This window comes from Limanda limanda, chromosome 19 (genome assembly GCF_963576545.1).
Source record: "Limanda limanda chromosome 19, fLimLim1.1, whole genome shotgun sequence".
In the NCBI taxonomy this organism is placed as follows: Eukaryota; Metazoa; Chordata; class Actinopteri; order Pleuronectiformes; family Pleuronectidae; genus Limanda; species Limanda limanda.
The window spans coordinates 21,034,285-21,060,619 of NC_083654.1; the positions used below are offsets into that span (position 1 = coordinate 21,034,285).

Sequence of the window (26,335 nt, forward strand, 5' to 3'; positions counted from 1 at the left end):
AATGCATGTTCCGGTTGTGATTTCATGATAAAACAGAATAAAAAGCGTGAGTTACAGTGAATGGCCCCGAAGTACTAAAACATAACATCATCAAGCTTCATGAATTATTCTCAGAGAATCAAAATGTTCAACAAAAACCAATTCACTGAATCTGAATGGTGTCCCCCCCCCCCGTCCACACAAAACACACAAACAAACACACAAACAAACAAATGCAGACGAAAACAACCTCCCTGAAGAAATAAAAATGAGGAGGAAGTGAAACGAAAAAATCAACCCTTCTAAAAGTTGTCCGCAAAACAAATTATATACCAATCACATTTAACTGTTTGTTCTAAATGGATTGGATTCATTAAGTAATCTTAAAACAAATTTATTTATATATTACTTAATTGCTACTAATAAATTGTATTTATGTTTTCTTTTGATGTCACCCCTTTAAAAACAATATCAACATTATTAAGATCGGTCAATGTGAACACGTTCCAGGGGTCTCGGGGGCACCGTTGAGCCATTTTGCGATGCCCATTGAAAATTCCTTCAGAATATGTAAATTTTCACTACTTTCTAACTTTCTGCAAATTTTGGTAAGAAGTTCTGCATGTTAAAGCCCTCAAAAAGCCAATTCATTTGCCTGAATAATAATAATAATAATAACTAAAATTTTTAGGGCTGCAAAGCAGCACTGGGTGGGCCCGAGCACATCCATTTTGAAGCGTTGCATGCTTTTTGTCTGAAAAAACAAAAATAACCAGTTCTGAGAGAGAAAGAGACGTAACCTTTGCAAGACATAAAGTTTCCTTTGATCTAGGAAGACTGAAATCAAAGGATTCATGGTCCATGTATGTCCGCGTTACAGAACATCGTGTTTTAATGGCGTGTTATCAAATTTTGACGCCACGCCACGGTCACACCGTGTGATTAAAAAAAAATCCGTCAGTCAGTTTTTATCTCCATCTTGTTGTGATGACACTCATCTCAATTTGAAGTTGATCCGATGAAAACCCTGGTACAAGTGTATCAAAGAAAAAATGTGGAATATGGCCAAAATGGCCACTAAATACAAAATATCAGGCTTCCTGTTTTGTTTTTACAATTGCACCCAGAGACTTTTTTGTTTGTTTGGTCATGATACACCTGTATATCGATTTTTGTGAAGATAGGTCAATGGGAACACCTTCCGGGGGTCTCGGGGGGTCTCGGGGGGCACCGTTGAGCCATTTTGCAACGCCCATTGAAAATTCCTTCAGAATACGTAAATTTTCACCACTTTCTAACTTTCTGCAAATTTTGGTAAGAAGTTGAGCATGTTAAAGCCCTCAAAAAGCCAATTCATTTGCCTGAATAATAATAATGATAATAATAATAATCCTTACAATTTCAATAGGGTCTCACCAGACACCTTTGATGTCTGTGCTCGGGCCCTAATTATTAATTATCTGCCGGTTTCCCGGAGGAGAATCTGGACAGAGGTCACACAAGGACATGAGAAACACAAACACGAGTTGGTGTTGAATAATATTTGGTCTCATCTTGTGTAATGAGTCACCATCAAAAAGTTCATGTCCTATGTTCGTATATACTTTTAACATGCAAATATTTTGTATGACATTATTGCATCATATATTTTCCTTTATACGATGTAGTGTCTTGTCATTTATTTTTAAGTGAATGTCCACACTTTATCTGTATTTTGTGTGTGTGTGTGTGTGTGTGTGTGTGTGTGTGTGTGTGTGTGTGTGTGTGTGTGTTTGTGTGTTTGTGTGTGTGTTACATGACAAAGTGTGATCACTGTTTACCTTTGATTGTGTTTGTGCAGAATGTGGACAAACGAGCAGGACAAGAAGCCTCAGTCTCCTGAAAGAGACAAATGAAAGCATCACAGTGATCCGCCCTCAGATCAAAGCATCAAGACTCAGAGTCATATAACCAAAGAAAAGCGAACAGTCATGTGATTTACCAGAAACAGGGATGTGCTGTTTGTGCCTGGTGGGGGCGCTGTGGCACTGTGAGAACTGAACAAGAGATCTAACACAAACAAACAAACACACACACATATAAACACTGTCCTCCTCCATGATTTCAGAGGACATAATATTGACTTACATTGATTTTCTGTAGACGAACTCAAACCTTCAGTCCTACCTTTAAACTAAACCTTCAGTAAAACCTTATCCAAAACCAAAATATAATATGATATACTATATATATAAAACAACACATCAAGTCTGGTTTGGGCCACTTATGATTAGACGTCTCTAACATTATTTCCCTTAAACAACTGTTCAAGTCTCAATCTGGTGTAATGATGCAATATTCCTCTCAAAGAAATGATTGGAGAAGAGAAAACATTTGAAATGAGCAGGAGAACTGAGTTGTTTCTTCCTCTCACACACGAGCCCTCAGGTGTGTGTTGGGACCTTCACAGTGGGACAGAGCCCAGGTCCTCAATGAGATGACATCACTACCTCACAGTGTCTCTGTTGAACTGTCTCTGTGAACTCTGATGGTCGAGTGTGGGAGGAGCCTGTTCTCCACCGAGCCTCAGTGTCGCTAACATCGATTCAGAGAAACACGAATGATGCGAAATTTGATAAAGTGCTTCGTGAACAGAAAGTCGAGAGTGAAACAGAAATGAAACACAACATCAGCTGTTCAAACATCAACACAAGAGTTAAATTTCTCTTGTCTGAGCAGTTTTCAGCAACACAACAGAACTGAGTCTGATCTGATGCTTGTGTTCTCTTTCTGCTTCGGTTTGATTATTTATCTTGTGAGTGAAACAGAAGTAAAATATGAGTTCACGTTCACTATCTTGTGTTATTAAATTGTCTGTCTTAACAATGGGGCTCATCTGTGTTAGTAAGGACCTGGACTCACCTGGACTCACAAGATATGTTTTTGGCCTCTTGAATGTGACCTCTGACCTCTGTTAGGGAATTTCTTCAACTTGAGATGAACTAGTTCGATTTCAGAGGTCAAAAGTAAAGGTCATGGTGACCTCATATGAATCTGGAAAAATAAATGTGTAGAAAGATGTAGACAGAAAAAGCACTGGTACAAATACATTATAAATACAATAATCCTATAAACAGATTATCTTACAAATGTGTTGCATTACATATAAATTATCTTAAAATTATATTATCCTACAAATATATTATCATACAAGTATAATCCTGCAAGTTCTGTATCCTACCAATACATTGTCCTACAAGTACAATATCTTACAAATACAATATCCTACAAGTACAGTATCCTACAAATAAAATTATACAATAAACACATTAACTTACAAATGTGTTGCACTACTTATAAATTATCTTAAAAACATATTATTCGACTATACAGGGTGTGAAGTTATAACACTACGCAGTTCGTTACTTTCACTTCTCCTTCTACAAACCTCAGTGGATGAGTTTCACCCAGTTTTAAGTGACGTAGAGGCTGATTCTAAATTCCCATTGGCTCAGAGGATGTCCCCGCCTCACAGTTTGTCCTCTTCTCCCCTGGTTCCGTCTCTTGTCTCCACAGTCCGTCTCTCTCAGTGGAGACAGGAGCTCATCTACCTTCAGTCCAGTGAAGAGGAACCAGCAGCGCTCACCATGATCTCTGTGCTTTCCCTGCTTCTACTGGCAGGAGCACACAGCGCGACGGCAAGTGAGTTAAAGTCACGTTTCTACTTTATTTGATTGTATTTGGTCGATTTGAAGTGAAAAGAAAAATGCTCCATGTTTTTAAAAGACACTAAAATGATTTGAGGTCTATTGTAATGTTTGATGTTTGGTTCCTTCGTTGCAGATTGTAGAAGTTTAATAACGTTTCAAAGACATGATTTAAAAGATCATGTTAGTGAATGTCATCGATCTCATGTAAGAAGGAAAGATTATATTCTATTTCTGAAAAGATCAACTGAACAAGGACTTTCTTTCTTTGGATCCGGACCGTTATTTGATTTCTTACTCTGGTCAGAACCATTAAGATCCACTCGGTCCGAACTGGTTCTGGACGAAATGACGCAGCGATTCTGAAGCGAAAGAGTTCAACAGACTCCGATGAATCAGGAACCAGAGAAACACGAAGCCACGTTTAAACTCAGCGATAAAACAAAGAGTTTCTTGTCTTGTGCACATTATTAACTTTATTATTTCAGACTTAGTTGTTCATGACGTGTCTCATGTTTCATGTTGCTTTATAAAAAGTTGTGAAGAAGTAACAGGTTCAGTCTGTTGATATGAATCAAGACTGTTATTTATGTAAATATATATATTTTAACATAATTTTAATTATTTATGATTCATCTCCCAGCGACTCAAACACTTCAGTTATTCATCTAAAATGTGGAAACTGACAAATAAGGCGACGACTCAGGTTTGTTTTTTTATTGTAGTCAGTAGATGGCGCTGTTTCCATAGTAACAGGAAGCTGCTGAGGACAAACAGCTTCCTGCTTTGTTGGTACAATGTTCAACATCATGTGGGCTGATACAGAACGTGAGTGACGTCACTGACATGAGATATTACTAATTAATGATCTGTTATCAATGTGACCTCCTCCTCTAACACAATCAACACACATTGTTATTAACACAAAACAAAAATTAATCTCTAAAGTAAATGATGTCAGTGAAAAGAAGCAGGGAGACAGAGAATCAGGACGAGGCTGCCTCCATGATGAATACATGACAGATGTGTTAATACTTTCTAATGTGATAACATCTGCACTGAAGCCAGACTGCTGGATGTGAGTCTGTCACAGATATGAAGGTTTCAGCCTTTATGTTTGCACACATGCACCAAGTGTATTTTTACAGAATAATCAAAAAATATGTTTATTTATCTTTACATTTAAACATTTTTATTAAAAACCTCATGTTTATTTTCTTAATTCAAGTTCTGTTGGGACGCATTATTCGATTAATAGTTATTTATAATGAAGCTTATGTTCAACATTTCAACATCAAGTCTCAATTACATGTTTTTGTCATAACTCTACAGTTTATACATTTAAAAAATAGTCAAGCCCTTCCTTTAACAATGTCCCACTTTGTTTTGTTAACTGGGTCCAGTATAAATGTATATGTGTATATATATGGATAAATATATATATTGATACATAAAGAGAGAGAAACCCACTATTTAAGGATTTAAGAATGAATGTCTCAAAAAGTAACTGGAAATTGAAATAGTTTTCACTTCACATTAAATACTCTGCAGTAGAAAATATTATTTTCTAATATTTAACATTTGAGTCGTTAGATTGAATCGATTTTCAAGACGTAGCAGAATATTCAAAGTAAAGAGAGTCTGGACTCTGGAGCGTTTTATCTATAATTGTGTTTTTGTGTTTTTTTACCTCACAACAGCTGAAGTTGTGTTTAATGTGCTTCATGTCTCAAGACTTGATCTTTTTCTTGCAGGGATTCACTCTCTGAAGAATTTCCATACTGCGTCGTCTCAAGTCCCAAACCTTCCAGAGTTTGTGTTTGTTACTTTGGTTGATGACGTTCAGACCGAATACTTTGACAGCAACACAAAGAAAGATGAACCCAAACAGGACTGGATGTTAAAGGCAACTGATGCACAGTACTGGGCGAGGCAGACTCAGATCCTTTTTCGTCACCAGCAGTGGTTCAAAGCCAACATGGAAATCGCAAAGGAACGCTTCAACCAAACTGGAGGTTTGTTTACATTCCACTCGCTAATAATAACACAACACACACTCTCTCTCTCACACACACACACACACACACACACACACACACACACACACACACACACACACACACACACACACACATTCATACTCATACACCAAAACATACACACACTCTCTCACAGACACAATCACATTAACACTCAGTCACACAACCGCACAGACACACATTAACACACACACAATCCCATTCACACACAATCATATTCACACACACAAACATACAAACACATACATACACAGACACACACACACAAACATACAAACACAAACAGACACACATTCTCAGACACACGCACTCACGCACACAGACACACACACTCTCACGCACACAGACACAAACACACTCACAAACAGACACACATTCTCACACGCAAACACGCAATCAGCACACACCCACACACAAACACACACACTCACACACACACACACACACACACACACACACACACACACATACAGTCCCTCTCACACACACAAACAGACACACACACAAAGACACACAAACACACTCACACACAGACACTCTCAAACACACTCTCACGCACACAGACACAAACACACTCACAAACAGACACACATTCTCACACACGCAAACACGCAATCAGCACACACCAACACACACACACACACACACACACACACTCACACACATACACACACATGAACTCCCTCTAACAAACACAAACAGACACACATTCTCAGACACACACACTCACGCACACACAAAGAGACACAAACACACTCTCACGCACAGACACAAACACACTCACAGAGACACACACACACATACACACACACACACACACACACACACAGACACAAACACATACTCACACACACACTCTCTCTCTCACACACACACACACACACACACGCTCACACACACTCCTGCTCACTCACACACACACACATATTTCTGTAGCATCACACTAGAACCTCCCTCAGAGGAGAACAAACCTCCACCAAGGTCCAACAGTCACTCATAAACATCCGTCTCCTAAACGTGTTTTATTTGTTTCATCATGATTCGCGAGTTTCTCTCTGAAAATCAAGGAAACCGTTGAAAACCCTGAAGAGATAAAAGCTGATCCTGGATCAGCTCCTGATCTGCTCCTGAGTTTCATGAGTTCTTCTCTGACCCACAACACATCCTTCCACTGACTTTACTGATACCAACTCATTCACAGCTGTTGATCTTTATTATTTTCTGCTGATCAAGTCATAACTTAAATGTCTTTTTCAGCACTACAGTATATAAATGTCTTCTGGCTTTGACTCTAATCTAACTAACATGTAATTCTCTGTTGTGTTTATTACTTTGTGGACACACTGTGGTCAGCACAGGGACGTTCATCTGCTGATCTACTGTTTATTTTATATATATAAGGTTCAAACTACTCATTCTTGTTGATATGTATTTTTTAAATTAATCAATAAATTGTTTAAAATGAAGAAATTATCATAAAGTAGTGAAAAAATAAATAAAACATATTCTGATCATTTAAAAATCTATTGATCACATGTTTGACTAATTAGTAAATGTTTTGGATCAAATCTAATTTGATTGTGATTGTGTGTGTGCGTAGGATTGTGTGTGCGTGTTAATGTGTGTGAGTGTGTGCGTAGGATTGTGTGCGCGCATTTGTGTGATTGTGCGTTATTTTGTGCGTGCTTGTGATTGCGTGTGCACGTTTGTGTGAGTGTGATTGTGTTTGCATGTTTTGGTGTGTTAGTGTAATTTGTGTTTCTAAGAGAGAGTGTATGTTTTGGTGTATGTTTTGGTGTGTGTGTGAATGTGATTGTGTATGTGTCTGTGTGTGTGTTTTTGTGTGTGCATGTTTATGTGTGTAAGAATGTGTGAGTGTGTGTGGGCGTGCCTTTATGTGTGTGTGTGTGTGTGTGTGTGTGATTGGGTGTGTGTGTGTGAGTTTGTGTAAGTGTGTGTTTGTCTTTATATTTGTGTGTTTCTCTGTGTATGTGTGTGTTTGTCTTTGTGTACGTGAGAGTGTGTCTGTGTGAGTGTGTTTGTGTCTCTTTGTATGTGTCGGTGTGTGAGAATATGTGTCTGTTTGTGTGTGTGTTTGTGTGTGTTTGTGTTTGCTTGTGTCTGTTAGTGTGTGTGTATGTGTGTGTGTCTGTGTGTGTGTTTTTGTGTGTGCATTTGTATGTGTGTGAGTGTGTGTAAGAATGTGTAAGTGTGTGTTTGTCTTTATATGTGTGTGTTTCTCTGTGTATGTGTGTGTTTGTCTCTGTGTACGTGAGTGTGTCTGTGTGAGTGTGTTTGTGTCTCTTTGTGTGTGTGTGTGTGAGAATATGTGTCTGTTTGTGTGTGTTTGTGTTTGCAGTGTGTGTAAGTGTGTGTGTCTGTGAGTGTGTATGTGTGTGTGTGTGTCTATGTGTGTGTGTGTCTGTGTGTGAGTGTCTCTGTGTGTGTCCTCTGTATGTGCAAAATGTGTTTGTGTGTGACTCTGTGTGTGTGTGTGGTGAAGATGTGATAATAACAGCTCAGATCTCTGTCTCTCTCTCAGGTGTTCACATTTTCCAGATGATGTCTGGATGTGAATGGGACGATGAGACTGGAGAAGTTAAAGGTTTTCGTCAGTATGGTTATGATGGAGAAGACTTCATATCATGGGACCAGGAGACACAGACGTGGATCGCTCCAACATCACAGAGTGTCATCACCAAACTGAAGTGGGATCAGGAGAAAGCTCAACTCGCTTATCTGAAGAACTTCTACACCAAGGAGTGTCCTACCGAGCTGAAGAAGTACCTGGAGCAGGGGAAGAGCTCTCTGCTGAGAACAGGTGACATCACAGAACCTCCATCAACTCAATGTTCCTCTTTCTTTCTCTGTGGCAGCGAACAAGAGTAAATACACTCAATCTCTCTCTCTCTCTCTCTCTCTCTCTCTCTCTCTCTCTCTCTCTCTCTCTCTCTCTCTCTCTCTCTCTCTCTCTCTCTCTCTCTCTCCCTCTCCCTCTCCCTCTCCCTCTCCCTCTCCCTCTCCCTCTCCCTCTCCCTCCCTCTCTCTCTCTCTCTCTCTCTTTCTCTCTCTCTCTCTCTCTCTCTCTCTCTCTCTCTCTCTCTCTCTCTCTCTCTCTCTCTCTCTCTCTCTCTCTCTCTCTCTCTCTCTCTCTCTCTCTCCCTCCTTCTCTCCCTCTCCTCCTCCTCTCTCTCGCTCTCTCTCTCTCCTTTTCCTCCCTCCTCTCTCTCTCTCTCTCTCTCTCTCTCTCTCTCTCTCTCTCTCCTCTCTCTCTCTCTCTCTCTCTCTCTCTCTCTCTCTATCTCTCTCCTTCTCCTCCCTCCTCTCTCTCTCCCTCCCTCTCCCTCTCGCTCTCTCTCTCTCCTTTTCCTCCCTCCTCTCTCTCTCTCTCTCTCTCTTTCTCTCTCTCTCTCTCCCTCTATGTCTCTCTCCCTCTATCGCTCTCCTTCTCCTCCCTCCTCTCTCTCTCTCCCTCCCTCTCCCTCTCCCTCTCCCTCTCGCTCTCGCTCTCTCTCTCTCTCCTTTTCCTCCCTCCTCTCTCTCTCTCTCTCTCTCTCTCTCTCTCTCTCTCTCCCTCTATCTCTCTCCTTCTCCTCCCTCCTCTCTCTCTCTCCCTCTGCCTCTCCCTCTCTCTCTCTCTCTCTCTCTCTCTCTCTCTCTCTCTCTCTCTCTCTCCTCCTCCTATCCCTTGCTCTGAACACGATATCTCCAGAATGTCTTGACGGAATTTCCTCAAATTTGGTGCAAACATTCACTTATACTCACAAATGACCTGAATACATTTTGGTGGACAAAGGTCAAAAGGTCAAGGTCCCGGTAGCCGCACAAAGTATATATATATTTTTTTCAAGATGATATCATAAGATCAAGCTTAGATTTGGTACAAACTTTCACATGGATTCACAGATTGATTGGTTATTGATTAGACTTTGGTACCTGGAGGTCAAAGGTCAAGGTCACAGTGACCTCATGTTACTTTGAATCTGACATAATAGCACCGCCCCTAGGGAACTCCATTACATCTGGCACAGTTCACTTGTGTCCTCTGAAGGAAGCCGTCCCTGAATTGAGACCCAGCCGGAGCGTCCTCCCTCCTCACTGCCCGACCGACCTGCACTCACTTTGCACTTTAACAGAAAACACCAACATTAATCAGAAGTGATCAGGACCTGTCCACTACAGGAAGTTTACTTCATAGATACTGTGATATAAAACCTGTCAATAAATAATGTGATATTACTTTTACGTCCTATCGTCCTCCCCATTGTCTTTGACTCACTTCAGCCTCTGTCTCTCACTCACATCTCACAGTTTGTTCACTTGTCTCGATATTAACAGACATGACTAATGGAACATAAATGGAATCAAACAGGAATGATATTATTCGTGTGCAATACATTATAATAAACCATAAACTTTCTTTCTTTGTCCTCCCCAGAGCTTCCCAGGATTTCTCTCCTCCAGAAGTCTCCCTCCTCTCCAGTCACCTGCCACGCTACAGGTTTCTACCCCGACAGCGCCATGTTGTTCTGGAGGAAAGACGGGGAGGATCTTCATGAGGACGTGTACCGTGGAGAGGTTCTCCCCAACCATGACGGGACCTTCCAGATGAGCGCTGAGCTGAAGGTTTCCTCCATCTCCCCTGAAGACTGGAGGAGGTACGAGTGTGTGTTCCAGATCTCTGGTGTGGAGGAGGACATCGTCACCAAACTGGACAAAGACTCAGTCCAGTCCAACAGAGGTGAGACTGGAACCAGTGAGGACGCTGGGAAACACACAGTTCATCTACAGTCACAGTCCTGCAGGTCATGTTGGCTGATGTGTAGCAGGAGAAGTTTTCTTTCATCAATGGATAAAAATACATTTTGATCAGTGTTAAACCAGTGCATGTGCCCCCCCCCCTTCATCAACATGTGACACTGACAAATTAAGTGAGTATTAATGTGTCTGCAACAGTGTCTGAGAATTTTATTACTATTACTATTATCATTGATCAATTAGATGTACACATTTATAAATGTTTAAATTGACTTGTATGATTGTATGATTTTATTCCATGAAGAGTTTCTGCAGATCTCAACTAGAGCCAGACTGGTTTATCACTGGTCACATGTGAGCCTTTCACAGACAGACTGGGATCAGGGTGGATGTTTGATATGAAAACTTTTATTCTACAGAATTAACGCAGCAGAAAAAACAAACAAATCTCTCTTTCTTTACCTCGAGTAACAACAAACATTTAGGTTCATGTTCTTCAGGCCGTTTATAACCATTTCAACCAGTGACTGTAAATAGAGATGGACGACATGACGGCTCCTCAAAGTGAAGCCAAAGCGTCTCAGGCACTGATTGATGTTATAAAAACAGAGTGAAATGTCATGATTGACAGCTCGTGATTGACAGAGCATGTGTGTGGGCGGGACCTCGTTACCGTGGCTCCATTCCTCCTTGACGTGTCGTCTGTGTTTATTTCCATTGGTCTATGATTTCAACATGTGAACATTAAAGTCACTGTTAAGACTCGACTGCTGCTCTGTTGTAGAAGATGAGTCCATGAAATGATTTAGTTACTGGAAGTAAAGTTTAAGACAAACCAGCGTGAATAAGCACAGATACAGTCATTATGTACAGAAGAAAACTGAAAGTAGAAACAACATCAGGACAAACTCACATGTTTAGTGTCTGTGTGTGTTTGTTGTGTCTCAGGACAGGATTGTGGTTCAGGGAGATTCTTGTCGTCCAACCTGCTTCATCTGTTCAGGTTGTGATGCTTTGTTTTTTTATTCCACTCAACAGAGAAGCCCACCGACATGACCATCATCACCATCATCATCATCGCTGCAGTGGTCGCTCTCGTTGGCGCCAGCGCTGTCATTGGACTCATCGTGTCCAGGAAGAAGAAAGGTGAGAGACCAACACAGAAGCTTTGTCCAATATTTTTCTGGTGTTTTGATTTTAGACTTTCTAATTAATGCTCGTTCAGATTAAACCTCACAAAACAAACTTCAGTTCCTCACACACCAGCTTCTGTTTCAAGAGCTGCAGGGTTCACACACAGTTTTCTAACTTCCCTCTGCACCAGAGACTGTTTATAAAAAGCTCTGCACACAGCGTCCAGCACACAAACAATAAAAAGTGACAGAATGTTGTCGATCATTTGAGGAGGATCGCCACGAGAGAAAAACATCACACAATTCAGTTTGTGTTTTTACTGTAATAACTCAAATCATTTGTCTTTTCTTTTTATTTCAGCTCAATGTACTTCACTTCGTAAGTAAAACTTCTGATTCTATTCTGTTTTCTTTTTATACTAACGTGCTTCATGAGGACATCACGTCACTCAATTTCTTCAAAATGTCCACAATGTTCACTCAGGCCTTGTCCACACTACTGCCCATATTTATTTCAATGGATACGAGGCTCCCCACAGGAACCTGACCCAGTGCAGGACTCTAGTAAACCCTCTGTAGATTAGATAGTGTTGATTTTGTTCTGAAGAGAGTTTTCAGGACTGTTCTCTGCAGTGTTGGTGGTTTGTAATGAAAGTGTCTGTTCAGAGGAGGATGGACTAACGATGTGTTTCTGACCTCACAGCTGGAAAAGATCCAGGTTCCTCACAGCCGCTGAGATCAGGTGATGGAGGTTCTAATTCTCCAAGTGAGACGTCCTCCTGAACACAGTGAGTTGCTTCATCTGTTCAGCAAAACTGCCTCAAACTAAGTGCAAAGTAACATATGTGATATATGTGTAAAACCTCTGTTTTAATTAGAAATAAAAGAATCTGCTGAGAGCGATGCACAGATCAGAAACCTTCACGTTAATAGGACAGATTTAATGTTGAATTAAAACTCAAATATCAGTAGTGACACAACAATTAAAATGTTAATAAACCCAATATTTATATATATATATTTTTCATTTTTATTTCTTTTTTCTCTCTTTAGGTTTATGGATGAGAAGCAGTGTCACCACAGTCTCCCCCTTACGCTGGGAACTCATTGATTATTCATCACTTAAATCATAAAGTGATATTCAGGGTCAGACATTGATTGAAATACAAACAACACAACTGACAAATATGGGACAAAAATGGTGGCGTTGATTAAATTTGATCTTTTAGTTAAAAATAAGAAATGTAAACTTCCCTCTATTTGTTTAAATATTGTTAAATCAAATAAGGATTATTACTTATCACAAAGTATCACAACACTGTTCACATACAGTTAATTTAAAGATCATCTTATTTACAGTTTAATATTCCTGGTGTTGGGGCCTCCTTGTAAAATCATTAAAATAATACAAATCTAAATATACATATATAGACACCCACACATCCTCATCTTAGGGTCTGGAAATATAATCTGTCTCATGATTCCATAAATCTGTTGGTATGTGACTCACGTATCTCGAGAACCGTTCATTTAATCAGCTTCACACTGGACCTGTGTGTTGTTCAGGGTCCAAGAAAGTGCAGCGTTGAATCTGGTGGGATTTGGACAAGTGATACAATCAATGTTAATAGAATTCAAATAACTTTATAAATTACACACAATAATGGTCACAACACGACCATCAGTGCAAAATTTGTTTTCCAGTTAAATATTCAGATTTTATTTTAATTCTAATTTGGCCTGAACAAGAACTGAATTAATCCAGAGTTGCTTGTTTTTTGATTGGTTATATTCATGCTTTGCTGTGTTCTTCACCTTTAAAGTAAATTTTAGTGGAGATTATAAAAGGGTTGTGGGATGTTTTAAGTATCTCATATGAAATGTTCTGTTAATATTTCCTGTTAGTTTTTAGGGACAAGGGAATTATCTGTTTTAGCCTTGTTAACATGTACACTGTAAAAATGAAAAGGTTCCAACAGCGCAAAATTACTGAACTTATCTTTCGTAAGTTTAAAAACTCCAGAGGATTCAAGCAGTTTATTCCACATGCAGACGTGAAATGTATCACCCTGAGCAGTGATGTTCTCTGTATGAACATTTGAATACATTCATATCGTCCTGTTGACGACTCACACACTTTACCGTACTCACTCAGTCACATTCACTCACTCATACAGTGTTTTATCAGTCACACGTCAATCACACACATTGTCCACGAAGCTGTCAGGTGTAGTGTTAGCGTTCTGATTCTTGCTTATGGACACTTGGACATGTGGACTGGAGCAGCTGGGGATCGAACCTGTGCTCCTCTGGTTAGTGAACGATCCGGTCTACCTCCTGAGCCACAGCCGCCAAAATATGCAGCTGCAGAACCAGAATTTCTGTCCTGTATTCAACCTAAACACTCACCTTCATGACGTAAGGTCACGTTTCCCCTGATGAGACATGAGACGTGTCATATCACAAACGTACCATTTTGTGTTTTGCCAACTTAACTTCAGCAACTTTACAAAGTTCACTTAGTAAAGTAAGTTGAAGCAAATACGTTAACAAATCCATTAAATATTCTCTGTTGATTTTAATTTTAAAAATTGCAGTAACAGAATTTCAAATTTTCATTTTTACAGTGTAGAAAATGAACATTGAGGCTACATTTTTCTTAATATATGCTGGGTTTTTATCAATAAATGTTAAATTAAGATGCTTTGCTGCTTCATTCCTTTTGTACTTCTGTTTTTAATAAAGTGATCTTCTCTGGGATTTCTGCCTCTTTGTGATTCAACGTGTAGAAAAGTTCAACACATCTGTGAAAGTTCAAATGTTCATAATTGTCCCAGAGAATAAACTAATGTGGATTTGACCTGTAAGAGCGGCAGGGAAAAAGCTATTTGTTCAAACCTGTGACTCTCAACAGAAAAACGACAGAGACATTTTACACATGACAAGAAAATGATTGTGGTGGTTTTATTATGAAGTAAATTATCATGTTTGATTTGCTGCTGTCTTTAATAATCTCATTATAATTATTAATTATTATAATTCATTATCAGACATGAGCAGATCCACTGATCTCTCGCTCACACTCACTCAGATCCGAGCGGTGCTTTTGCGGAACTGTGAAGGAATTCGTTTTTAGGCTGCTTGGACTCAACTAGATGTAATGTGCTGTGGGACCCGAGGGCAAAACCTGCAGGCCGGAGTTCTGCACGGCAACAGATGACATCACAGCTGCTGCATTACCAACCAATGAACAAGTATAAACGTTTTACAAGAATTGATAAAACCGTATCCTCGACTGCGAGACCAGTTATCAGTCTATCGATGAGGATCAGGTTTAAGGTGGATTTCTTTTGGCAGAGGTTTTGCACTTCCTGTTTGTCGCAGTATTTCTTGAGATCCTCCTGTAATGATCAGGTGATCTAAATGTTTACTTTCACTACTTAAAGTAGAAATAAAACATTTATAGAATTCAAGCCACAACTCCAAAATACGCTTTATCAATCGTGAGTCGGTCATGCTGTTATATTGTCAAATATCCAATTAAAAACCCTAACTTACAAGAAACATGAATACTTGAACGTACATCAATCTTCAAGCCAAACAACTAAAAATGACAGAAACAATCTTTTAGAAACCTTTCTTTAATGTGGATTTTGACATAGAGGAGGCGGGGTTTATGAACTACACCCCAGCCAATTTGAAGAGCTGGTGAAAATTTGAAGAGCTACAGCATCAACATGTTCAGGACCCACATTACATGATGTGAAGAACAATAACAAAACAAAGGTCTGACCCAGTTATGTCTAAATTTACTGACATCTAATTTATTAAAAATCATTGACATCATCCCGAACAACACACTACATTACCCACACACTCCCACAATAAAGTTTCATCTCTTAATCAAATTAATGAAGTTACATCATTTTGAAAATATCAAACCTATGATTGGACCGTTTTGGGACTGTTGATGTTGATCTGTGTTTCGGGTTCAAGTTCAGAACATTCCCTTCCTGTAGCGATGGATCAGCTCTGACACGTCTTCTTTACACACCTTGATCCATCCGTCCTCTCGCATGTGGTACACTGCACACACACACACACACACACACACACACACACACACACACACACACAGGTTAACGCTGTCTTTGATAATGGCTGACAGGAAATGACATATCATTTTGGACCATAACGTCACTGACTGATAAAATGATTGTACGAACTGATGGACTCAAATTTCGCTTCAGCTGAAAGCCTAAAATAACTGAACAATGCTAAAAGTAAAAAGCAGAAGTTCTCAGAGCACACTCACTGTTCACCACTCCACCGGAGTAGGCGTCCCTGTGCGTAGCGTGAGTGATTCCTCGACGACCCAGCTCGTACGCTTCCTCTACCGTCATGTCTTCCCTGTAACCGCTGTCTATTATGCCATAGGCGTACATGCTCCCACAGCCGGTAGAGAACATGCTGGCTGACAGACGCGTCCCATTATCATCCACATAGTACAAACCAGGGCCCTGGAGAGAGGCACAGTCATGATGTGGTCAACAGAACATCATTTCATACAGGGGTCAGTTATCCATAATTACCCAAACACAAGTTGCTTACAGTATTTTACCAGTCCACTCGATTCTGAGAAAATAATACAAGGGCTTCAAGAAAGAGAAATATCAATAAGCACATTGCAACAAATGTAATATCATTCAAATTAAATATTTTCGGAATGTGTAACTGGCTCCTTCGTGATTATATATCTAGATTTACACTGTAGGTCAGTGGGTGGTTCAGAACCAAGAGGCATAGGATATCAAATGAATATTTACCTTCACAAAGTAGGTTATGTTTTACCCCTCTGTCAGTTGGCTTGTTAGTTTGTTTGTTTGTTTGTTTGTTTGTTTGTTTGTTTGTTTGTCAGTGGGACTACCAGATAAATACTCTGATGATTGTGAGACAAACACGTCGACAGCTCACCTCTTTGTCCCATCCACAGATCATGCTCCCCATGGAGAGGCCCATGCCTCTGTAGCCCAGCATCATGTTGGTAAGCAGCTTGGAGGCAGCAGCCACAGAGATCCTGTGGTTGTTCCTCAGCCTGTACAGTCTGGATGAAGGAATAACAAACGAAAGTACCAATAAATTATTTACAAAATCAATTGATAAATCGGCCTAGTTTACACTGTCCTTAAAAAAACCTTTGTATATTGGGATTCTATGATCTCTTCTGATGTCTTGGACCAAACTATACCACAAGATGTTTCTTTAGGATTAATAAAATCTAATTTTATCTTATATATTAATATAGTCTAGGTGTATTTTCAAAGAACTGCATGACAGACCTGCATTCTTTAGCCAGCAGTCTCTCCCAGTACTGACAGTCTGCAGCACTGCCCGACATGGTGCCCAGCAGGTAGGGGTTGATCTCTATGACCTTGTTGACATCATTGGAAGCTGTGACACATTTTGGAAAAAGGGAAACGATTAATGACCAAGAGTGAATCAAGATGACAGCACCACAGTTAAACTTGTCATTTAGCAGTAAAGTTTTACAGTTCAAATCTCCTCCTGAAGAGTTTTAGTTGATGAATAAGTTGTTTGGATATGATGGTGACTGAGCAATATGACTACAGACTGGACCATAGATGCCGAGTGTCCCGGGTCAAAGGTTACAAGGATGTCATGAGGAAGTAGACTCCACTGGTTAGTGGAGGCAGAAAACGACAGGAATGTGATTCTAGCTTTCATGCTTCTTCAGATGTGTGATTTACCTAAGTAACGTCCAGCTGAGGCTCTGGAGTCCACAGCCACGATGACTCCATGTTTGAACTTGAAGGCCAAGGTGGTGGTACCGTGGTTCAGGTCAATACTCACACCTGCTTCCTGGTTGCAGGACTTGAGAAACGCTGAGGGCTGGAAAGGAATCAAAGAAAGGCGCATGAGTAATGCCACAGTGTGTGTGTGTCTGTGTGTCTGTGTGTGTGTGTGTGTGTGTGTGTGTGTGTGTGTGTGTGTGTGTGTGTGTGCGTGTGTCACAGAACATGAGAGTGGAATATACATTTCATATCGTAACATGCTGTTAATAGCCCATGGTAATTAATATAAATGCATGATTTGAAACAGACACAGTGAAAACAAGAGACGCGTAAAATGTCTGGAGCGTCTGACGCGTCATGCTTGTGGCAGGTTTACCGGACAGGATTCAGTTTAATAACTTCATCACAAACATCCTGATACTCACGTCTACACCCAGAGGTAAAGCAAACTCCGGAGTTTTGGTCCCAAAGCTGTAGTGGTTGGTTCGGTCCACGAGATGAGTCCGTCCTCCTGGAAGAATCTGTCCGCGGAGTTCAGAGTATCGACTAAAACCACTTACATCCAGAAGAGCCATCGTGTATTAAAGTGGAAAATGACAAATATGTTCTATGTATTTCTATCGTGAAGATGCATACAACTTCCGAAATAATTAAGGCGCCTGACAACGTGTCAAAAATTATTTCCTTGTGCGTAACAATGAATCCGAAAGTGAAAGTTTTTAGAATTTCTGTGGCGTCGTCTCACAAAAATAAAAAATAACTATTTGAATAAACAGAGCTTGGTCCAACCATCGATAACTAATCACGTGCATTTCTGTCTGTTTAATCAAATAGTTAATCGGTAAGAATGAAAAATAATCTGGAATAAAACTACAAAATCGGCCCAAGCACGAACCAATGGAAAGCGTGATATTTCCTCATCATCAGTCTCTAGGCAGGAATGCAGTACTGAGGTTATGGGAAGTCAGCTGACTTATTTATCAAAAGTACATGAGTACATAACAATGTGCATCAATTTACCATCCCGACCTGGTAAACTACACCATTATTAGAGAATATTGAGCATGTACATAAATAAATATATATATAATTTTGATTTGAAGTTCACATTTAATTGTTTAAAGTTTGTTTGATTTAAAAAGGAAAAGTTTTATTCAACCTGTATTTTCTAAAAAAAATTACAAAGGGAATAGGCTAAAATGCCCCAAATGTTTAGGGGCATCTACCCTGTGACTAAACTATTTTAAAAAATTGAATCGTTTGACAGCCCAAATATATATTTATATATATATATTGTAACCCAATTAAACATTTTAACACATTTCACACTTACATACCCTCACAATGCCATAAATGAACATAACCTACAGCACAAAACATTTGTCTTTTTACTGCATATGATGAATCAAAAGAGGCAACTGACATCAGACTGGGTTTTATTTATTTATTTATTTGTATTATTATGATTCTTTATTGTAAAAACGTGTTTGAATCTTGGCCGCCCTTCTTGCTGTAGTGCTGCTGTAACTGCTGAAGTATTAGAGTTTCTGTTCCATGTCAGTGAAGTACAGCCGCAGAGCAGAAGACACGGGGACGTTTATCAAACATCTGAGATTTTTTACTGCTTTAATTTGATATCTGACAAATAACAATATGAAAGATGTTGTGGTGTAAAAGTGATCCTGGGTCAGGCTGTTTCCATCTGCTGCACCGACTCCTGTACAACCTCCAGCTTTAAGGGGACGACTTTCTCCGTCAGAACCGCTGTTGTGCCGTGACGGTACCTGTATTTAATTTTCCTAGGAGAAAGAGAGCGAGAGAGGGAGAAATAACTTATTAATGATCATGCTGATCCGGATCAGGGGAAGGACTCAGGAACTTCTTTCTTATTTTTTTTACATTTTCACTAAATTCCCGGGAATAATCTTCCCTAAACATGCCTGAAAAAAATCAGGCATGTTTAGGGAACTGATGTCTGTGAGTGTGTGAAATTTGGTACAGCTCGATTGACTTTCAGGGGACTGCTGGGAAAGGGCAGAGAGCTGAGTGACTGAAATCCAGAATCTGTCCAGGGAGCAGATCTTGAACAAAGTGGAGCTTGTACCTGTTGTCTTTGTACTGTGACTCCTGGTATGGTCTGATGTAGTCCACTCCTTCTTTGGTGATGACGCAGATGTCGATGTTGTTGCCTGAGCCGAGGTCGTTCATGATGCCCGCGGTGATGGCGAGACGCACCAGCTCCTTGGCCTCCTCCAGCTAACAGACACAAATCAATATGGAGAAGAATTCATGTCTTTAATATAGAGACTTATTTGGCTCTGCCATACTATACCAGCAATTATCCAAATACAGATGATAAAAAGTGAATTAAACACTTTTATGATTCAGTCTAAATGATGAGGACTAATAAGAACTGTCACACACCTCCAGATCAGGTTTGAACTGATCCTCTAAAATCCCGAGAGCAGCCAGATCACCGGATCCTGCATGAACACAACAGAGCAAATCCAGCTGATGTAGTCTGAGAGTGGATGAGATGTATATCTGCAGCAAATTATAATATATAATGATGTTTATTTTATATAAGAATTAAACATGAAGATCTCTGACACATAAAATTCTTGCACTGAAGAGTGAGTGTTAAATCTTGCGTTTCAGTTTCAAGTGACACATTTGATAAAGGAAAAGACCTGAGCAGTTGTAGTAAGCACACAGGTTTCCCACAGCGTCCTAACAAGTCAAAAATGTAATCTTTAATTATAAGGGAAGTGTAAGTAATTCCACAGACTCTGCTCCTACTATAACAGTTGTGCACATACTTACATACAGAAGAGTGTTAAACATACCCATTGCCAGGTAAGGCATCTTATTCACACTCCCATATGGTCCCACTGTGTACAGGTGGTTCCCTGTGCAGTCAACTCCTCCCAGTATAAGATTTGCACCAATTTGGCCGTGATACCTGAGGAGCAGAGCTCAAACATTTGAAAAATGAACTTTAAAGAAGGTGAGAACTTTAAAATCATGTGTAACTTGTTTCCACACCCTAAGTTATAAGTACGTGTCAAAGAGCAACACGAACCTGTACAACATATCCTGCAGTATGTTGACGGCCATGACAACACGAGGGTTCCTCCCACTGTTCAGCGAGAAGATGGTGAGGTTGGAGGAGACCAGCTCTGTGGTTTTCTCTGTATCTGCTGCTGTACCTGCTCCACAACAACTACAGAGACAAAGAAGAAGTAAAGCTACTGTGAGAAAACAAATGAGAGGGAAGGAACAGCAAAGTGAGGGGTCATGTCGTTGTCGTTGTTGGACATGATCTCCAGAGGATGTCTGCAGAATTGGTTTCTGGAGGTTTGAAGCCTTTCACACATGAACAAAGCAGCAGGAGACAAGTTCACAACAAAACAGAAATCTGTGGAGCGCTCAGGTGAGGGGGGGGAGCAGCATGCAGGATGTGACGGGTTCATATCGATACTGACGTTGGTTCTTCCACAAACTCTCGTGATATCTTCACCAGTGTCTTCTAATGAGTACAGCACCGCTTTTTCATCCTGAGAGGATTTTTTTGTCTTTGTTTTTTAATTTGTGCATCTGTCGCATGTTATAAATCGACACACCCACTAGCTCACGGTGAATCCTGCGGAGGATCTCCTGCTCTGTTCTCTCGTCGGCTCCTCAGAGTTTCTGTGGACATTTTACTTGGGGACTGGCTGGAGAAAACCTGCAGAAAGTCTGGAGGCTCTCAGACATGCAGCCCCAGGGGATGTCCAGAGGATCTCTAGTGTTTAGTGCCTGTCTGAACGCTGCTATAGAGGGACAGATTTAACTAAAGAGTGAAAACTGCACTCTCATGTGGCATTCTGGGATGTATAGGACTTAGATATAACTAGAGGAGGCAGCTCACGGCAGAATGCACTGTTCAGTAAATAACACAAAACATCACAGAATGATTCTAGTGAGTATTTGATGGTGGATTTCTGCTCTGAAACTTACTATATGTTTGGGGCGATGTAGTGGATCTTTGCGCACATCTTGTCGGCCACCACTTCACTGGAGGTCGCTCGTGTGTCTGCTCCCAGTATCACGCCATCCTGCACCAAGACGATCAATATAATAACTATAACTATAAACAGTGCAGGTACAGTGAATGGAAGGCTGAGTCTACACTGGAAGCCCCTAATTATTGGCCGTAGCCCCAAGAGGCTATCAGACGATGGCTGATTCTTTGTTTTGTCCAGGTAGGCAATGTTGAATTGGAGGTCGGAGTTTAACATTTACATCAAGAAACTTCACATTTCCATTTTTTTGTAATGTCCATATTGGGTTATTGTTTGCTTTTTTAATATTGTCATTTTCTCTTTGTCCACAGCCATGTTTCATCTTTCTGAAAGTTTCTGTCTTTATTCATCTGACTCGCTGAAAATTCAATATATGCTCAGAAAAATATGTGCAGAATCAAATTTACATATTTTTAAGTATCATCAATACATTTTTCTCTATTTATATTTACATCAGTGCAGTTTACTCAGAATCGAACTTGCCTTGAACACCACCCCTGCGATGGTGGTCCCTGTTTTCAGAGGTTTAGGTGACTGTCCTGCAAGAAGACCCTCGAATGCAGCATTTCTACAGACAGAGAGATAGATCATGAGTCAGCTGTGAATATATATATTACATTTATAATAAACACTTTATCAGTATGTCGTTGATTAAAAGAACGCAGGGAAAAAGTTACTTTCACTTTTGCTCCGGCTGAACTCTCACAGTAACCGGAGTCTACATGTTATTGTGATCATCGCGGATTCAATCTGTGGCTCAGAATCATTACATCAAGCTCATACCTCGCTGTGTTGTCGAAATTAAACCCGGCTGCAGGAGTCTCCAGGACATTCGATAGCGCCATAGTGGATGTGAGTGCGGCTCCTCTGCGCGTCTCTCTGCACCTCGGTGCGTCACGTTGCGTCACTGTACGTCGGAGGTCGCTGTTCTCACTCGGAGCGTCACCTCTCCGTCCTCTCTTTCGATTTCGGAGATAAAAATGGACAAACGCTGCACGGACTCAGGAGTCAAAGGAGTCAGCACAGGGGTGAGTGAATCCGCTGTCCTCTCTGTTTCTCTCTCTACTCGTGAAACACGAAAGAACCCGTTCAAAACTAAGTTGGTCAGTAACTGAACTCCGCTGCGAACAGGTGATGCTTCACCTGAATAGAGACAAGGCGAAAGGACAAAGGAGTTACCATTCCAGATGTTGTTGAATGAGTGAATGTTCAGCTTTTATATCTGAAAGAGTTTATTCTTATGTTTCTACAAAGAAAACTACACTTTCGTTTTTAGTGAGAAAAAATCCCCCCACGGAACTCCAAATCCCAGAGTTCATAGCTTTGAGTAACGACATGGGAAATGACGCATGTGATGCTGTGTTTGTGTATTTTTCTTCTTCTGTCATATTTGGCTTCTTGTCCATGCTGGAGAATCCCAACAAACAGATTCTCTCCCTCTCGTCCCTCAGACCACCATCCTGGCTGCTGTTTTCAATGGAGGGGTCGTGATCGGTTCAGACTCCAGGGCTTCAATGGGAGGGTGAGATAAGAGAAGATACGATAAGTTAAGATAAGAGAAGAAACATCTGTATATTTAAAGTGACAAATGAGTACACATGCACCCAAGAAAATTTAAAATAGAAATATTGAACAGATGTATATAAATCACAGACTGTATATAAACCCCAGACTGTAAATCAACTACAGACTGTAAATAAACCACAGGTCATACCATCATTGTCTTGATTGATATATTTTAACATTTTCGTTATCTCTATCTGTTTTATATGTATTATTTTACTCCCAGATGTCGTCCTTATAATCTATTTTACCTCTTTTATTTGGCTCCTTTTGATGCATTTTGTTTTCTTGAAAGTTGTTTTAAACTCTGCTTTCTGATTTTTAATTAAGCTTTAAGAATAAAACTGCTTTGTCTAGTTATGCATACTTATTAGGAACATGAACACTTGAACACCTGATAAGAACTAGATAAAATGACAAGTTTACTTTGGATTCTTTACTTTGATCCATGGCCCATTCACAAACATGGAGGAGGCGGGATTAATGACCTATACTGCTGCCAGTCAGCAGGTGTTGATCATGATGCTTTAGCTTCATCTTGGGGAGCTGTCACGTCGTCCCTCTTCATTTTGCACTCTGTGATAGACGTCCTGACGCAGATGGTGGAGTCACTCTGTGTTTAGACTGTGTTCATTCTCTCGTCTCCAGGGAATTTGTCTCATCTAAGACCATCAACAAGGTGGTTCAGGTTCATGACAAGATCTTCTGCTGCATGTCCGGCTCACTCGCAGATGCTCAGGCCGTCACCAAGGCTGCCAAATTCCACCTGTCCTTCCACAGGTACCCCACACACATACTCTACTAATACATGTACACATATTACACACATTATCCCCAAGTGATACATGTACATGTTCGCATACACACAAAGCCGACAAGACCGAGGCTCTATCTTCTGTTCCCTGTATACTGTTAACAATCAATCGAGGTACGCCAGTCGAACATATCTCCACGTTCGACTGGCATCTCTATTAACTATCTGCATGTGAACTTCATAAATCCAGGATATCATGATATTGAATGTCAGTGATTTCTGTGGAGTTTCCACAGTCTTCGGGCTTTTTAACTTTTGCGTTCACATTTACATTCCAAAACATCTATACAAACACAGGAGGAAAGAAAACCTGAAAAGGAATCATTTGTCTTCTTTAAAAATGTTCTTCCCCTGACCTTTGTTGACCCTACTCCACAGCGTCCAGATGGAGACGCCTCCACTGGTGGTAGCAGCAGCATCGGTGCTGAAGGAACTGTGCTACAATAACAAAGAGGAGCTGCAGGCCGGGTTCATCACAGCCGGCTGGGACAAGAAGGACGGACCACAGGTCGGTCGAGGTTGAGGTGATGACACTGCTGAGTATGTAAAGCCTCTGCTGCATGTAATGGTTTCCTCCTCGGTTCCCCAGGTGTTCGTCGTGTCTCTGGGTGGGATGTTACTCCGTCAGCCTGTGACCATCGGCGGCTCCGGGAGCACTTACATCTACGGCTACGTTGATGCCAAATACAAACCCAACATGAGCCGAGAAGAATGTCTACAGTTTGCCCTTAATGGTATTAATTATTAATTATCTTGCTTATGTATGCAAACTCCTATAGACTACACTGGATTTTTTTAGGATGTTGATTTAAGGATTTGGAAATAATTAGTTTTGTTTGTACTAAAATGGAAATCTGTTTTTAACACATTCAGCTGTTGTTAGGAGTTGTATAACTGTTGCACACTTCCTGTTTTAACTCTCCATTTTTGTTGTTGTTCCTGTCTTCCTGCCTCCTCCTCCCTCCCTTTGCTTCATTGCCCTCTTCCCTCAGCTCTTGCTTTGGCGATGGGCAGAGACAACGTCAGCGGCGGTGTGGCTAACCTGGTGGTGGTCACGGAAACGGGGGTGGAGCATGTGGTCGTACCTGGTGACAAGCTGCCCAAGTTCCACCATGAGTGACCACACTCAAACTCAAACTCCTGCTGACATTTTCATTTTGTTTTGTATTGATTTGGATTCAACTCCACAGCTTTATTTCTAAATTGTTATGTTGGACTGGGATATAAAAATCACACACCTGAAGTCATAAAAACATATTTAACAGTGAGTAGTTAACATCTGTGTAACCTGTTAGTTAGTTTAAGTAAACTCAAGATCAAACTTCAAATCAAATGAAATTGTTACCATTTAAATAAATCAGCCTTCTTTTTTGCTTTTTATGTTTTGTCTTCAAGTATTTGTGACACACAGAAAAATGTAAATTTAAAATAAATAGTTTTCAAAACCTTCCTCTTTCTTTCTTTTTTAGGTCTGTGCTTCAACATATCGTTGTCGATTTCTGATGTGTTTGTGTTGCACTTGCCCCAAATTTGAATTCCCTCTCATTATGTTTTAATACAAAAATGTAGCATTTTTAATGACAGTTATACCACACAGGAATTAAAACACAGGATTTTGTTCCAGTGCCTCTGATAAAAAGACGAGTACCTTGTGTCACTCAGCGTCGTCTCGGTTAAAACCTTTATGATCATTTATTTGAATTAATCAGAACATAAAATTCTGCATAAAATTCCTCAGCAGAGAATGATAAGTGGAGACATTGCTTGTCAAAAACATGTGACTTGCTCTTGCATTGTATTAAATGCCTCCTGAAACTATTTCAGTTTTGCAGGACTGTGTAATGTTCTGTGTGAAATGGAGAACAGGCCTCTCTAAAATGTTTTATCTAACATCTGTTCAACTAAGAACATTTGTGTTCCTACATGTTGCGTAAGGTTTGCATCACTGACACTGCACATTGTTATGATTACATAAATCATAATTTTATTGTATTTAAGACTTTTGTCTTACAGAAGGAGGGAAGCTTTCACTGATCCTCATTGTTGTTACTATCATGATAAGTCTCTTCTTAGAGTTGAATTTATTGACATGCTGCACACACACACACACACACACACACACACACAAACACACACACACATACACACACACACACACACACACACATCATTTCAACACACTATATGACTGTCAACCAGCACTTTATACACTTATAATACACTATACCTTAATCATTACACACATCGTTTTTTAGTTGTACTTCATACAATTTATTGCTATTATACATTTTATGTATTTTTTTCTATCACCTTTATTTAACTCGTTAACTCTTGTCTGCTACATCATTCTGACGATCTACTGCTTTAACAGGTGAGTGTCTAAAGAACATCGTTAAAGTAATATCTTATCTTAAAAATTTCCCCCAACGCGTACGTTCGTTTGAATCACACAGGAGGGACAGTTTAACTTTCAATTTCGGTTTGCA

General features: G+C 40.1%; 4 protein-coding genes across 4 annotated transcripts; 2 read left to right on the forward strand and 2 right to left on the reverse strand.

Moving 5' to 3' along the window:
- Positions 1 to 3,515: 3,515 nt before the first annotated feature.
- Positions 3,516 to 12,785, forward strand: LOC133025634 (H-2 class I histocompatibility antigen, Q9 alpha chain-like). Its single transcript, XM_061092349.1, has 8 exons — positions 3,516 to 3,660; positions 5,420 to 5,680; positions 8,247 to 8,525; positions 10,143 to 10,445; positions 11,501 to 11,608; positions 11,957 to 11,974; positions 12,299 to 12,383; positions 12,649 to 12,785. Exons 1-7 carry the CDS (start codon positions 3,606 to 3,608, stop codon positions 12,376 to 12,378), a joined length of 1,104 nt encoding a protein of 367 aa, XP_060948332.1. The 5' UTR covers positions 3,516 to 3,605; the 3' UTR covers positions 12,379 to 12,383; positions 12,649 to 12,785.
- Positions 12,786 to 15,220: 2,435 nt separating this feature from the next.
- psmb8a (proteasome 20S subunit beta 8A) lies at positions 15,221 to 18,218 on the reverse strand. Its single transcript, XM_061092370.1, has 6 exons — positions 17,834 to 18,218; positions 17,364 to 17,505; positions 16,935 to 17,046; positions 16,570 to 16,699; positions 15,911 to 16,115; positions 15,221 to 15,681 (listed from the first exon to the last, which is right to left on the reverse strand). The coding sequence occupies exons 1-6, from the start codon at positions 17,981 to 17,983 to the stop codon at positions 15,593 to 15,595; spliced, it is 828 nt and encodes a 275-aa protein (XP_060948353.1). The 5' UTR covers positions 17,984 to 18,218; the 3' UTR covers positions 15,221 to 15,592.
- A 620-nt stretch (positions 18,219 to 18,838) lies between these two features.
- On the reverse strand, positions 18,839 to 22,385 carry psmb13a (proteasome 20S subunit beta 13a). Its single transcript, XM_061092371.1, has 8 exons — positions 22,256 to 22,385; positions 21,956 to 22,040; positions 21,408 to 21,505; positions 20,491 to 20,631; positions 20,255 to 20,370; positions 19,833 to 19,891; positions 19,513 to 19,664; positions 18,839 to 19,207 (listed from the first exon to the last, which is right to left on the reverse strand). Exons 1-8 carry the CDS (start codon positions 22,315 to 22,317, stop codon positions 19,096 to 19,098), a joined length of 825 nt encoding a protein of 274 aa, XP_060948354.1. The 5' UTR covers positions 22,318 to 22,385; the 3' UTR covers positions 18,839 to 19,095.
- psmb12 (proteasome 20S subunit beta 12) lies at positions 22,371 to 25,298 on the forward strand. The gene is made up of 6 exons (XM_061092382.1): positions 22,371 to 22,500; positions 22,924 to 22,994; positions 23,684 to 23,815; positions 24,228 to 24,357; positions 24,439 to 24,583; positions 24,842 to 25,298. The coding sequence occupies exons 1-6, from the start codon at positions 22,453 to 22,455 to the stop codon at positions 24,967 to 24,969; spliced, it is 654 nt and encodes a 217-aa protein (XP_060948365.1). The 5' UTR covers positions 22,371 to 22,452; the 3' UTR covers positions 24,970 to 25,298.
- The last annotated feature ends 1,037 nt before the right edge of the window (positions 25,299 to 26,335 follow it).